This window comes from Arachis ipaensis, chromosome B07, assembly GCF_000816755.2.
Source record: "Arachis ipaensis cultivar K30076 chromosome B07, Araip1.1, whole genome shotgun sequence".
NCBI classification, from domain to species: domain Eukaryota; kingdom Viridiplantae; phylum Streptophyta; class Magnoliopsida; order Fabales; family Fabaceae; genus Arachis; species Arachis ipaensis.
Window position 1 is genome coordinate 2,945,860 of NC_029791.2, and position 14,979 is coordinate 2,960,838.

The 14,979-nt window shown below is 35.3% G+C and overlaps 1 protein-coding gene across 1 annotated transcript; it reads right to left on the reverse strand.

Moving 5' to 3' along the window:
• On the reverse strand, nucleotides 4-14,426 carry LOC107608726 (uncharacterized protein At3g06530). Its single transcript, XM_016310437.2, has 39 exons — nucleotides 14,063-14,426; nucleotides 13,728-13,941; nucleotides 13,422-13,517; nucleotides 13,208-13,325; nucleotides 12,952-13,125; nucleotides 12,479-12,649; nucleotides 12,107-12,162; nucleotides 11,923-12,012; nucleotides 11,681-11,829; nucleotides 11,304-11,386; nucleotides 11,085-11,213; nucleotides 10,902-10,976; nucleotides 10,283-10,451; nucleotides 9,389-9,528; nucleotides 9,153-9,242; nucleotides 8,608-8,788; nucleotides 8,290-8,384; nucleotides 8,035-8,187; nucleotides 7,754-7,910; nucleotides 7,379-7,512; nucleotides 7,097-7,178; nucleotides 6,848-7,010; nucleotides 6,528-6,603; nucleotides 6,177-6,350; nucleotides 6,023-6,088; nucleotides 5,829-5,933; nucleotides 5,576-5,665; nucleotides 5,182-5,396; nucleotides 4,905-5,058; nucleotides 4,616-4,798; nucleotides 4,195-4,290; nucleotides 4,029-4,096; nucleotides 3,596-3,941; nucleotides 2,848-3,063; nucleotides 1,900-2,562; nucleotides 1,402-1,805; nucleotides 900-1,155; nucleotides 634-804; nucleotides 4-493 (listed from the first exon to the last, which is right to left on the reverse strand). The coding sequence occupies exons 1-39, from the start codon at nucleotides 14,220-14,222 to the stop codon at nucleotides 257-259; spliced, it is 6,399 nt and encodes a 2,132-aa protein (XP_016165923.1). The 5' UTR covers nucleotides 14,223-14,426; the 3' UTR covers nucleotides 4-256.

Below are 14,979 nucleotides of genomic sequence, written 5' to 3' on the forward strand. Positions count from 1 at the left end.
GGGTAAAAGAATAAATATTCTTTATTACCTAGACTTGCATCTCAAATATCGTAGTGAACTATTACAAATGTTTCAGACTTCATTCCAAGAAGAGAAAAATTCATTTTCGACGATTAAACAAACAAATAAATGTTACTTTTCCTTTCACAATCATATAATATACATTGGACTAGTGATCAAAATTGCATACACGAGGATCATACATGTCTATGCCATAATGCTACCTCCTAAGTGTACAAAACTGGTATATTGATGATTAAGAGCGTAGATACTCAGCAAGACTCTCACCACTCAAAGACTCCATATCCTGCAGAATTTCCTGAGCAAGTGTCTTAACTGAAAGCTCCACATCCTCAAGAAGTTCACCAAGGAATGGGATTGTTTCAGCCAAGAATACCAAATATTCTTCTTTCAACTTATCCACAAGATATTTCACGGTTTTGAGTCCCAAAATTCTGGCTCTTAGTTTTTCGCTCCGCGTCTGCATCAAGACCTGCACAAGAACCAAAAAAAATATAAACAGATATTTAGCTTAATGTTATGTTTATCACTGAAATGAATGCGAAAAAGATGGTCAGAGAAATTTATCTTATTTTTCTAAAATAGGTATATATAGAAGAACAAGAACCATACCTCATGGTTCAAGGGTTTCCACAGAAGGTCGGATCCGGCAGTGACGGCCATTTGACCTATACAATTAACTAATAGTTCATCAACCTCCTTTACACTTGGTATATTCATGTTGTCGTCCAGAGAAGTTGGTGGATCTACAACAAGTTGCGAGACAATAGGTTTCAACAGCATCTGCATCAAGGATAGCACTTAAGTTGGTCAATACGCAAAAGAAAAATGTTCTGAAAATAAAGTGGCCAAATACTCAAATGGTATGATTCACTAACCTGAAAATTTGAGGAATCTAGGAACTTCAAGGTCCCATTATCATAAAGGAAACACTTGTGTAAGGAGGATAAGACCAATGCCCGGAGATGCCAGACCTTGATGGACACACTATCCCTGTCTTCTACATCCCCGTCATCCTGAATCTTCACCTTCTTTTTCTTCCGACTGAAATTAGACACCTTCCCATCTCCACCATTAGTGAGATGATGAACACAGCTACCAAGCAAGTGTTTGAAGTAAGGAACAAATAATGACCTACAACAAAGAATACATCAGTGTTCGCTTTAGGTGGTTGTCCTTCAATATTTCACAAAAGCATAAGTAACATCATAATAACTAATTATATTGCTGTATTTATTGGTGGTGAATATAAAATATAAATTAACAAAATCTCGTTGGAACTTATTTTTAATTTATGCTATCACCACACTAATTTGTCAGAATACCATATAAAAATAATTATTAAGTAATTCAACCGGGTACATAGAGAAGATGACTCACCGATGGTTCTCAGTGAGCTTATTTACCATGCCATAGAAAGATATGGCCCTATCAATGCTTCCTCCAGATGCAGTTTCATCCACCTCAAATTCGGCCCACTCAATACTTTTTATAAAGAGAGGCTTGAACATGCTCTCTGTAAGTTTTAAGGTCAAAGCTACCATTGCATTCATCACTCCTTTCTCTACCACATCAATGTTTTGAACTGAAGGGGGACCTTGACGGCGAAGATCAAGAGCAACCAAACAAAGGTCAAAAATCTTTACATGGAATGCCGCAATAGTTGATCTGTCCATCGTGCCAACCAAGGTTGCAAACATATCAAACACAATTGTTAAGCTTTTCTCCCCAGCCTCAACGGCAGCAGGGTATAACTTTAACAAAGGTGGCAGAACAAGTCGAGCCTGTAACAAAATTAAAATGCATATTAAGTAAATAAAATGCAGAAATATTCATTAGCTGCCATAGTATTATAATTCATATTATAACAAGCCTTACAGGAATTTTCACTGCAAGAAGCTTTCGTACTGCATTAGCTCTAGTCTCAATCTTTGCATCTATTCCCGATACGTATTCAGGATTAAGCACGAGAAGCTCCATGATATTTGTAAGATATGGATTTAGAAACCCGCCAAGCTTGTCAATAACTGCCTCCAGAGTGAAGAAAATAGCAAACAAATAGGATTCATGCGAGGCTGATGAAGCTTCATTGGTTTTGGGTTTATTATCCACATTAGACAATACTTGCTGTGATGACTTAAAAACACCATCCATAACTTTAGGAAGTTCTGGCAGTGCCTTTGGACCTAGAACATTGATCAAGGCAGCAGTTGTCCGAAGGCAACTAGAAGTGAAAGTCAAGTTGCAAGACATAATGCATCTCGTAACAGATCCAAGGCATACATTGAAGATGGAATTATCAGATGGGATGCTTTCAGCCAAAACTTCTAATGCTGAAACTGCTGCAACTTTCAGGGAGTTGTTTGATGAATCATCAAGTACACGGACAATTTCTGAACACATCTTATCCATTGATTCTTGAGAACTTCTATTCATATGAAGCCAAGAGAAACTTGGTGTTGACCTTGAACCTTTAGTGTCTTTAACCTTCACCAAGTCCTTTTTATTATTTCTTATGGTCTCACTTAACAGCCCGAGAGCCTGCAGGCAAGTACTACAGTATCAAACAACAGTTCTAGGTCTCTCCAGTTAATGAAAGACAGTCAAGGAACAACTAACAGAAAAAAATAAATAAAAATAAAGTAGCCATAGGACCAATGGTATATGAGTGACATATTTCAGAAAAAAATGTCCTTTTAGAAATGTCCTACTCATGAGAAAACTTGATGAACAATAATGCGAGTTTTCGGCACTAAATAATTAGCTGTAATATGTAAGATCATGATTGAACTTTCTTATCTTACACAAACACATGAAAAACAATACCTTTTTCCCCACACTTTTATCTGCATGGTGGAGCAAGTTAATTATGCTGTTAAAATAAGATGAAGGCATCATGGCCATGGTTATATTTCTCAGAACAGCACGCATACTTTCCTTCAACTCTTTCCTCATAACAACAGGTAAATTCAGTTGCTTTTTACTTGCATCTACAAGTTGCACAAGGAAAACAACATGCTCCAAAAGCTCACTCAATGCCCTCTGCAATATAAAAGAAAGTATCATGACTGTCGTAAAGCGAATTTTTTTTTTTCAGCAAGAAATGGCAGCAACCACAGACTAAAGTATTAGGCAATCTGCCAAATATACGTGTACAACACCAGTTATATTATACACAACAAAGTAAAAAGGATCTGAAAACGAAAGCAACAAAAAAACACATACATGCTCTCTTAAGTTCACAATGGTAAATTTCACTTTAGCTTTGACATAAGCCCGAGATATCCCAAAACTTTTAGATTTATATTAAGCAAACAATTTCATCCATTTAATGTAGCAATGAAGTAGCACAAAAAATGAGATCATCAATCCCGCCCTTACATATATGTTGAAATACAAACCGTTACAGATTGTTGGGCTGTTGGCCATTGGTTTTGCAAAAAATTGATGTTCTTTGGAAGAATTACGATATAAGGTGATGTTGAGAACTTGCCTAACCTTTTTGAATAACGTGAGATATTAAAAAAGGCATGCAAAAATCAATGCATCTCTTATCCAATCTGTGAACTTATACCTGAATGACAACTGTATTTTCTCCAGATTCAAGTGCGAACACAAATTCAGGATCTTGCAATTTTTGCAAAGTAAATTGCATTGCAAGAAACGACTCCAGAAACCATTCCTGATCAATATTACTATGTCCTTCCTGCTGCTCAAGCAGCAAAACCAGAGAAGGAAGCCAAGTCTTACTTGTGAATTGTTCACAGATTTGCACTGCAAATTTATATTCCCACTCCCTCGTATAAGATGTTAAAGCATCTGGAGTCTCACTGTCAAGGAAACATGCTTCTTTCCTTGAAACCAATGAATGGAAAAGCAGGGTAAGCAATGAGGCCAAGCTTTTACCCTCACCTAGGGTTCTGCAAAATGGGAAACCATCATTGGATGTGGATCACAAACCAAAGGCGAAAAAAGTTTAAAGGCAATAACAAGTATAACAAAAATACCTTAACAGATATAAAACAATAGATAACCTTCTATGCTCAACAATTTCAGGCAAGATATCCAGGAAAATCTGAAGAAAAATCACATCAGAATGTTGATCTGCAAAGAGTGACTTGCAATGCAATAATATAGTAGGTATGAAAGACAAAAACATCATACAAAACCAACCTTCAGCAATTTCTCCACATCATCTGTCTTAGACAACCAACAAGGTACAATTGCAGATATAAGATCCTCAAACACATGCTTCGAGTGACTGTCAATCTACAGGTATATAAACACAAATGATCACATCCCTAATAAAGTTTTTTTTTTTTAAAAATAAATAAGTAACTAGAAGTCACCAATAATAATCATGAAGAATTCAAACACTTGTAACTCAATGTATAGAAGTTGCAGTGTGTTAACATAAAACTAAGCATGCAGGACAGTTCCTCAAAACTTTCAAAATCAACTCAAAAAGTGTGACCTCAAAAAACAATGATTAAAAACAAGTAGGGAAACAACATTTGACGCTGACAAGAAACTGATTTAATAAACTATCCTACTCATAGGATGCCCAATAAAAAGAAACCTTATCCTTACAAACCTGTGTCACAGCTGATTCTCCAATGACTGCAATAATATCAAGTATATATCCCAAAACTTCTTCTGGGAAGATTCGGGTAATAGCAGAAAGCACAGAAAATACATGGTTGCGGGTGACTACATCGTTGGATGTGCGGGCACACTCTATCAACAGCTTAATGCTAATTTCTTTTGTAATTTGTTTCTGTCGAAGATAGTGAAACTGAACATTAGTAATCAGCCAAAATAGCAAAGAGGTAGACAATAAAACTGGTATTAAGTAAATCAAAACTATCATGATTAGGACATACATTTGGCAGAGCCATGCTTTTGAGAGACATGATTATATCGTCCAGGATTATCAACAGTGTGTGTTGAATATGACATATGATGGTATTTGCTTCTGAGGGACTTGATGAAAATAACTTGCGAAGGAGCTTAAATAAGGGACCTAAAAACAAATGCCTGAACAAATAAAAACTGAATTTAGCACAATAAAATGCTTGGTCTTATCTTTTAACATGATAAAAGATGTTGTTATCTTCTTCCGGGCAGTTATACGATTAATTAGTTAGAGCAATCATTCACCTGTTTGTTATTTCCTTCTTCAACAGCAAAACATCAAGAAGAGAACTAAGGATGTAGACTGGATTTTCTCTTCTACAGATGTCATTAGTGAGAACCTCCTCCTCATGTATTTTCAATTTCTGCTTCTTTGTGGTCTTTTCATGTGATGAACTAATTATCCAACTTTCCTGCTTAAGTATGAGATCAAGTATGTGGCCAATTGTGTCGAAACTAATCTGCAATTCCATGAGAACCACCAATGATTTTCGATTTCATTTCTTCCTTTTCTTCTATGGAATAAAAACTTGACCCACAGCATGATAAAATAAACAGAGCAGAATCTATACAACCACACACCAAGTACAATTATTGAAAGAACAAATATATAACATTTACTCAACAGCAAGGAACTTACATCTATGCGCATCAAGGCCTCTTTGGTTGCATTTTGTATGTCCCCATTAGCATTATGACACAAAAGCACAAGCTCACAAAATAAATGCTCCTGATGGACCAAAAAAGGTATTTTCAGGCTATAAAGTAAGTATTAGATAGGTGACAAGGCTCCACAAAATAATCTTTCTAGTACACCATGTTAAGAGAATAAACAGATCTAGTTATCATGAATGACAAAAACTGTTAAGAATCATGTATATTGTTATTAGGACCTTCACTTCATTCTTCAACCCTGTGTAGAATTGATTGTTAAGTTTGTCCAAAACAGTGATACAAGGCTTTACATAGGCAGGATCATCTGATGACACAGCATCCAACTGAAAAAGGAAATGGCCCATTGCAGTAAGTCAGTTAATTTAAATAGAATGATGATATGGCATAAGAGAAGCATAACCTAGTAGCTGACCTGCAAAGCCTTCAGTAAGAGATCCTGGTGATCATTCCCACCAGAAGGTGATGACATAACAAAGCTCTAAAAAAAAAAAAACGAAAGAAGGTTCACACCAAACATGAGACCGAAGGTTCTATCAACTAAATCAAGCACAGCATAATAGGCATACCTCCAGCAGAAGGCAGATTAGTTGAATTTCAGTATTTGAGACTTTCGGGCAACACTTCCCGAGCTCATTAGAATATTGCCTCCGCCTCATAATAAGAGAGGACAATAATGACATCACTCCTTCAAATTGCACAATTAGATTCCCAATTCCTTTGAGCAAGGATAAAATCATTAGCTGCCAGGGGTAACAATGTCCAAAAGTAAGTTAATATCTCCATCATAGCTTTGGATATATATATTAAAAATAGAGTAAATATGAAACTGACCATTCAAAAACGAATTTTTATCACCATTTTGCATCTGAAGTATTAGGAAAGCAAAATAGAAGAAATCTAGGGTGAAGATAACAAACCTTTCCATAATTAGAGAATTTCATAGAAGAACCCAAAATCACACCAAGAATATTTTCTTTTGTGGACTGATCAAACCTGAAAAGATGTTTGTGGAAACAAAGTAGAATACGAAGGGTTCAATAAGGACAATTGAAACTAATATTCTTAAATTTTCAATAAAGATAATGAACCCCACTCCAGACATAGTGAAAAAACTATCAAAAATGAGGAACAGAAAATCAGATTAATAAGGAGAAAGCTACAAGATGCACGTGAACAAATATATTATGCAGTTCTGTGGAGATGAAAACAGTGCCATTGAATTGAGAAATGAAGATACCTGTTTCCTATATTCTGAGGTACTAAGATGTTTTGAAAAGTTGAACTCAGCATGGATGCAAACAATGAAGGAAGGAATTTCTTGTCAGATAATATAAGTGCTTTTTGCTGATCCATCAACGATAAAAGTTCACCTAGAAAATGGATCGACGTTGCATTGCTTCCTGTTACCAGTTTAGAAAATCTTCATATCAAGGTAATATTAATTAGGAAGTAATGGCCAAGTCCAATTATTCTGATAGTTAAGTACCATTTTTCTTGCCAGAACGTGCAATACGACCCCACAATGCATATAGCCCATCAATACAGTTCATGGCAGCAACCCTTATAGCCTGAAAAGAAATTCAAAAGATACAAAAAAATGTTTGACCCAATGGCATTTCCTTGAAGTCAAGAAAACAGAACATACACAATGAAAAGCAGTATCCGCTCCGTGAGCAATATCATTTGTTAATATTCAAAAAATTGCTATATGAAAATTAAGTATGAAAATATATACACCAGGTCAAGGGGGGTAAGCAAAAGAACATGCCTGATTGTCACCAGCCAATGGAACAAGAATAGACGGAAATTCAGCTAAGAGTTCAACTTGCCATCTATCTTGCGATAGATTACAAAGAAATGTGTAACACTGAAGACTTTCAACCTGCACTGCAGCAGGAACACCTGCAGAATGCAAGACCCAACAGAAAGTCAAGGTCAAGCAAATTTAAACTTGAGCTTATAGGAATTGGAAGCATGTGAATGGTAAAGAGATGTTAATATAGTCATTAGAAAATAATAATAGGAAAAGAAAAAGGTTTGGAAGTCAGTTACAAGTGAATTTATTTGATATACAAGATGTGAAAAGGAATCAAATATTGACATATGGAGCAAATAAAAGAATAGGGATTCAAGTGAAAAGTACCTTCCTCGGTGAAAAACTTCGATAGGAGGCATGCAGGTGATATACTACACTGTGCTGCTAAGTAATGGAGGTGTTCATGGAAAGCATGCTTGTATTGCAAGGCAGCGAAAAAGACAAACAGGTCCTTTATCCTACAGACCCACTTATTGTTATCATCCTGCAATTGGTAGAATGTTAATCCAACCAACAGTGATAACCGACAAATTATACGAAGCCAAGCAGATTTTTGTAACAAAATCGTTACAGGATTACAATACTCAAATACTGAAGGAATTACTCACCAATGGCAGATCTGAAGGCATTGCAGATATTAGTGCTTTTAGCAGCCTCCAAAACAAGCAAACTATAATTTTGCCATTTAGAGGTTTCAGATGGGTAACCAAAAAGTGATCAAAGAATGCACTGCAATCCCAGTCTAACACTTCAGAATTGAACTGTACAATGAAACCGAAGATAAAAGAGAAAGTGGAATAAGTTTCTCCTCAATAAAACATTAACAAACATAAAAGCACTCATATACTATCAAATCCTTGTACCTCTTCCAAACGAACATCACCAGCAGTCACTAAGGATTCCCATTCAGCCTTTAGCACAGGAAATACAATATCGAAAAGTGTAGAAAAGTCATCACCTTTGAGCAAAAAGAAGCCCACAATCAGTATTGCTTAATCTGCTTTAACAAATCCCGACAAAGAACTATAATATAAAAAAGGGAATTGCAAATAGTGTGTGGGGATGATATTCTCCAAATTAAAAGTTATCAAGTATTGGGTCATGCTTCAGTCGTGAAACAAGTAATATATAGAAGAACTGTATCACAGAAAAAAAGAAATTAACAAAAGAGAGAGACAAACCTTTTAGTTTTGTCAAAAAAGACTGCAATAGCACAAAAAAGAAGAGTGTTTTTGACAGTTCCAAATCACTGCAGCTGTCAACAAACCAAGCAATATGATCTTCAGGGTGGGACATGAAATTATCAGCCAAATTGTTGATCGTCTTCAAGTTAATTGAAGATAAACGCCCAGTTATTGATGCCTGCAATTGTATTTTATCCTTAAAGAATCAGAAAGGTGATGGATCTTCATTTGGCAAAAAATATTAGCTAGTTACTGGGATTAATATTTCAGAAATACTATGAAACCGAAAGATAAGTAATCCCCAACCCATTCCACGTATTCTATTCAAATTTGAATACATTCAAGTGGTAGGGATAGGCTTATTAGCTATGTCCACTTTACTTCGCAATTTTTGCTTTTCCCAATGGTGGTAAAACCTTATGATGCATTCAGTATAGTAAACCTTGGATAAACCTCTGTAGTTTGACAGCCTTGCCTTGTTAAACAACAGACTGAAGTTTCTTCATATTATAAGTGGGCAATAAATTTAAACAGATATTTACCGCTTCTATAGAAGAGGAAGTGATATTCTGATAAAGTGGCCAATTTACTTTGTTGAGTGATCCCAGAGCCTTTAAATTCAAGCTTTGTGTCTGCAAGTGGAAGAAAGGTGGTTATGTAATGCTAATCAGAAAAGAGAATTTAAATGCTGAGGTAAAAAGACACCATGTCAGAACAAAGTCGATAAACAAAAAAGATAAATACTAAATCCAAAGTCAGGGAAGAGGTGCAAAGCAACCTGTGGTAGTACAAGGAGTAATGGGAAGATCATGCCAGCAAGTTTCTTCAAGTAATCAGTATGATCATGAAAGTATGATATAGCATTATTTAGACAAGAGACAGCAACTTCATTTGTTAGACGAACATTATCAATTGAACCTACAGAAAATAGAGAACAAGGCAACAGACGTCACAATTTATTCCTGTTACACAATTATTTATTTACCTGCCATGTATTCTCCCTGAACAAGTTCTCAATGAAAAAGGCCCCAAGCAAAGAGCATTTATTTAAATAAATCCAAAACACAAACATACGGAGGAAGCTAAATTTATCCCTATCCAAAGGTGAAATAGAATATACTTAACATGAAACAACTACCCGGGTACAAATTTTCCAGAATTAGTATACATGCCTTAAACTCAATAAATGTTTGGCTGAGTTGAATCTGCTCCCCTTAATAAATTATCTCTCTTCAATTTCAATTTTGATTAAGTCATTGTTTTTGTATGATAATTAAGTATACAATCCAAGAAGGGTTTAACTATGAATATGTATAGATTAAAAGTTTTATCTAAAGCAAAAATTGGTTGCATTATTTTGAGAAAAAAGCAATTACCAATCGCCAAAGCATGTAGACTTAGATTTTCTCATTTAAAGCTCTAAACGACTCCGCCATTTAACAGACATCACTGACAAGAATAAATTCAGAAACAGATTATTTTGCCAAACATCTGATTGGATGAAAATATGTATGTTCGTCATCTATCAATTGTGTTCTAAATGTGTATATATAGAACCAATTACTGTCTCATATATAATCACAACGAACAAGTTTATAGCAGTTAGTATATCAGATAAAGTAAATCTAAATACTATATTTTACTAAGTTGTGTCAAATATGCCATACATTACCTGACAGCAGCTGGCTACTACATCTCCTCAGCACATTCTGCAGTGCATCAAATAGCTTAGAAGAACCTATTACATTTTCCAAGCCATCAACTGATAAAGCTGCTAGAACAACTGTCAGATCTTTATCATCAAACTGTCTCAATATGGCATCTTCAATGTCTACAAGACTCTGTTCAACAGGACAGAAATTGGGAGTGGAAAACGGATATAAGCCTTCAAGATTTAAAGTACAGTATCAAAATCATTTACTTTAGCGAATCATTCATAAAAGAAGGGATTTCTACCATGACAGACACACAGAATGATGTGCACTGTTAAATTAGATCAATTAAGCCCCACCAATTACATACAACACAACATCAATGTCCATATAAATTAAATCTCACTAATGGATGAAAGAAACACTTCAAAGCAAACCCCAATGACATCAGAAAGTTCTAAAGAGTTTACACAATAACGAAACAAAAACATAACAAGCAACAATATTCAAATTGTTTCAACCAAAAGGAGAGACTGATCAAGGATACTCTTCAACAGATTGATGAAACAGAAACATATAATAAATAAAAAATGAGAAAGATGCAGACTTGAGATTGGAGGAGTTTAACAGAGGGAATACCTCAGAAACAACGACCTTGGTTTTCAGAATTCCAGATGAATTTAAATCAAGCAGGGTGGACCGCCGGACATCAGCCTATACAACACAATAAGAAAAGTGAACCTTTACATACTGAGAAATTTGAAGACTATCAAATCAGATTCATGCAACTAAGACCGAGGGAAACTAGAATTCAGGAAATACCTTTGGATGATGCAAGGCGAACCAAATTTTTGAATCTGAGATATCAACTGGTGAACTCAAATTCCCATCCAGCATCTTACACAAAATCTTATATGCCGAGTGGTCTTTCTTAGAACGTCCTTTGTTATCCTATTGAACAAGTTCAAAGTTCAAACCATTTGAAACTTCCTCACAAAGGCATAGATAGATACATGCATACTAAGATAAACAGGAACTTGCCTGAAGGAAATGATTAACTGCTTTGCGCAGTTCAGAAGGATACTTCGTATTAAGAACAGTCAGAATCTTTTTTGCCCAACCAGCTGATTGACATCCAACAAACCAAGGTTTGAGAAGAAAAATCAGTTAGGCATCAAATAATAGTTGCATATTCTATTGAGAACAAGAAGTTTGACTGAGAAGCAGCAAAAATCTATTGAGGGGCACAACCTAACAACAATAATCAACTATACACATTTAAATGTACATAACAGGAGAGTTCAATACTTCAATGTCCAATCTGATTTGACAAGCCTTAGGGAATATAGATCCGATAAATGTGTGAAGAACAATAATATCAATGTGAACAAAATTTTAAGATTCTAAATAATATATACCTGACATAGAAGATGTTGAGTCACTGACTTTCTGTGACAATCTCAGACAAGTGGATAGGATCTTGGTAACCACTTGATTAATAAAACCATTTATGGGAACCTTTTCTATCAATGATAGCAATGCCAGCTGACAGTGTTCATCAGAAGAACTGCAAATGTGTTACAATCAGTACAAAATCACAAAGGAGCAAAAACTATGAGTTATAGGATACTCTTCATAAAGGAAATCACAAAATTTTCACCTGGAGTCTATCAGGGAGCCCAAAAGCACAAAAAGAAACTTTTCAATATTGAATTCCCTAGACAATTCGAATAAGATCCCTGCCAAGTCCCTATATATAAAAAGAATTATAAATCATAAATATTACAAATCAACAGCCAAAGCACAGAAATTACGGATAAGCGGAGTAGCTTTTGGAAAACTACCTTATTTCTTTCAATATATCCAAGGCCTTCACAGGGAAAATTTCAACATGTTGTGACTAAAAAAAATCCAATAGAACATATCAGAATAGAATGCATACTAAGAAATCATAATGACAAAATTCTTCTATGTTTCAAACCAAATTCAAAAATACATACAGAAGAGCAAAAAGAAAATTGCATCAATAAACCAATTCATGTAACTTAACACTTAAAAAAAATAAAAAAATAAAAAATGGAAGAGAAGATACAAAAGAGGATAAGTGATCCTCAAAAAGATACAAAAGGTATAAGTAACTGGTAAGACATAATAAACATATATGGTATTCAAAGGGATTGGAATGCAACTTATGCACAGAGGAACATGCGTGGTACCTGAACAAGATTGATTAAGGCAATAAGAGATAATCGAAACCAATGAAGATCAGTCAACTCTTTTGCCTCCTCATGAGCAACCTCAGCAATTGAACGTATCAAACTATTAGTAAGTTTGGGAGCTAACACAGCTTTATTTCCAAGCAAACCAACGATCATCAGAGAACCAGCCTGCATATAAGCACAATTTGCATGAAACAATGTATAATAAGGCAACAAGGAAAATAACTTGTACTACAAGACAACATTAGTTTACCATCACTCATGTTCTATCCGAATGGGAGAGAAATACTATCACTAAATAATATATTTCATTACTGGACATTGTAGGGCAACTTCAAGTTCGTTTCAGACAGTCAAACATTTTTAAGGGCAATACATTGCATATAAACCAAAAGGTAATCACAAAAATATTACCATGTGCTCATCCCAATAAGTTTTCATGTGCTAAAACAAATTTCAAGGAATCTAACCTTGTGATCTGAAACTCCCTTAACACCAGGATTAAGACCGGAAACTACAAAAGGAAGTATTCTCTTGACAATATCATCATTAACCGTCACAAGACTACCCAGAACTTCAATGCAAACAGCAGTACATAAGCCTACTACATGTCTTGAAGGTTGAAACTTCTTTGATGGAGCTGCCTGCAATTGAAACTCTTATCTAACTATTCAATTCCATTAGACAACAATCAAATACAAAAACAAAAATGAATTGAGCACTCACATAGTTGCATAGAACTTCCAATACACCTTTATCACGGATGCACTGCTGCACCAAGACCGTTCTAGGTGGCGGTGCACCAGAGACTCTCACCCCCTCAAGAAACCCCCATTTAGTATTCCTTTACCAAAAAATTAAAGACAAACATCAGAAACCATTCCAATAAGCAATTTACATCATAACCAAACAAAATAACAAACAATCATATCACACTAACCTTGTATCAAGTATCTGTACTATTCGAACAAATGCATGCGTGTCATGATAAGGCAAAGCACATAGAACCAACTCCTCAACATTGTACACATGAACCCTGTAAAACACTCGATAAGCGACATAATAAAATAGACAACCCATCACATCCCCCACACCAATGCAATCAAACTAGAGAGTTCACCAAGCTCATGGAGCTAAGGTAAACCAGAATGATAAAGCTCCACTCGTAAAATTGTCAAGTTGATTTTACAAACTTGTAAACAGTCTACGAGTTAGAAAAAGAGTTTGATAAAAGCAAGTCACTTACTTGTGTCTACGAACCAAATACTCGAGCGTTTTAAGAGCAGAGGGAATGAGAAAATATCCAGAGAGAAGCTTTAAGTACGAAGCAATGGTAACATTAAGCTGATTGTTCTGTTCTACGCTCATCAACTCCCTATCCAACTCTTTACTCCGGTAGCTAAACAAATCGTTCTTATAGTGCCCAAACTTTTCATCATTGCCTGTAAGTACCTCTAAACCTGAAACAATGACAATCACAGATGCCCAAAATTCCAATTTTCAAATTCAATGCAAACAAAAAATAAATAAATAAACTTTATTCGAAATTGCATTTCGGGTGAGTTTAAATTTTTGGGGAACCTTGAAGGGCGATGTTGAAGATGGTGTCGATGTCGATGTCAGCGGCTTCTTTGGGGTCGAACAGGATGGAAGGGCGGGTGAATGGCCGCTTGAGAGGGTCGATGTCGGGTCGGGCGAAGGACTTGATAGCTTCGAGCTGAGATGCTATGGAAGTAGCCATTTTTTTTTTTGCAGTAACTAACTTTTTGGGGTTCACAGAAGATGTAGGGTTCTTATTACTTCGATTTTCGAATGTGTGCGCCTCTCTCCAGGAGAAGGTAAAAACAGAGAAGGGAGAGGAAATGCAATGCACACTTAGCCGCACACGCAGAGGGGTTTAGGGTTTTTGATTTTGAGTGTAGCAGCTACTTGATGGAGCTGAAGCAAGTTTTGGACATTAGGTTTGTTACCGCCAAATTGTTATGTAAAACGTCGTCGTTTTCGTAGTTATAAAATTGTGAAAGATGAAAAAGTATATTAGAATTAATTTTGATTTTATAATATATTGGGAATTATTTTAGTTTATTGGTTGTTTTATTAACATAAAAATTAATAACTATTTTAATAAGCAAACTTCTTAATTAATAACCAACTAAATCTATTGCTTAAACCAGAGTGCACATGGTCCGACCCGACTCGAAGATTCGGTCCGGACCTGATATAATTTAAATATTATGTTATATTAATTATAAGCTTATCGTTATAAATTATTGTTAAAACTTTAAAGATCTGGTTTGGACCTGATATAATTGTGACCCAAAAATATTTTGATTTCATCGAGTTTAGAGTCGGGTTAGAGTCTAAAAAGTAGATCCAATATATATTTAGAATTGGGTCTGGATAAGGACAAATCCGATTTCACCCGATCCATGAACACCCTAGCTTAAACTGATCCATGTCTAGAAACAAACTATTTTATTTTTTAATTAAACATAAAT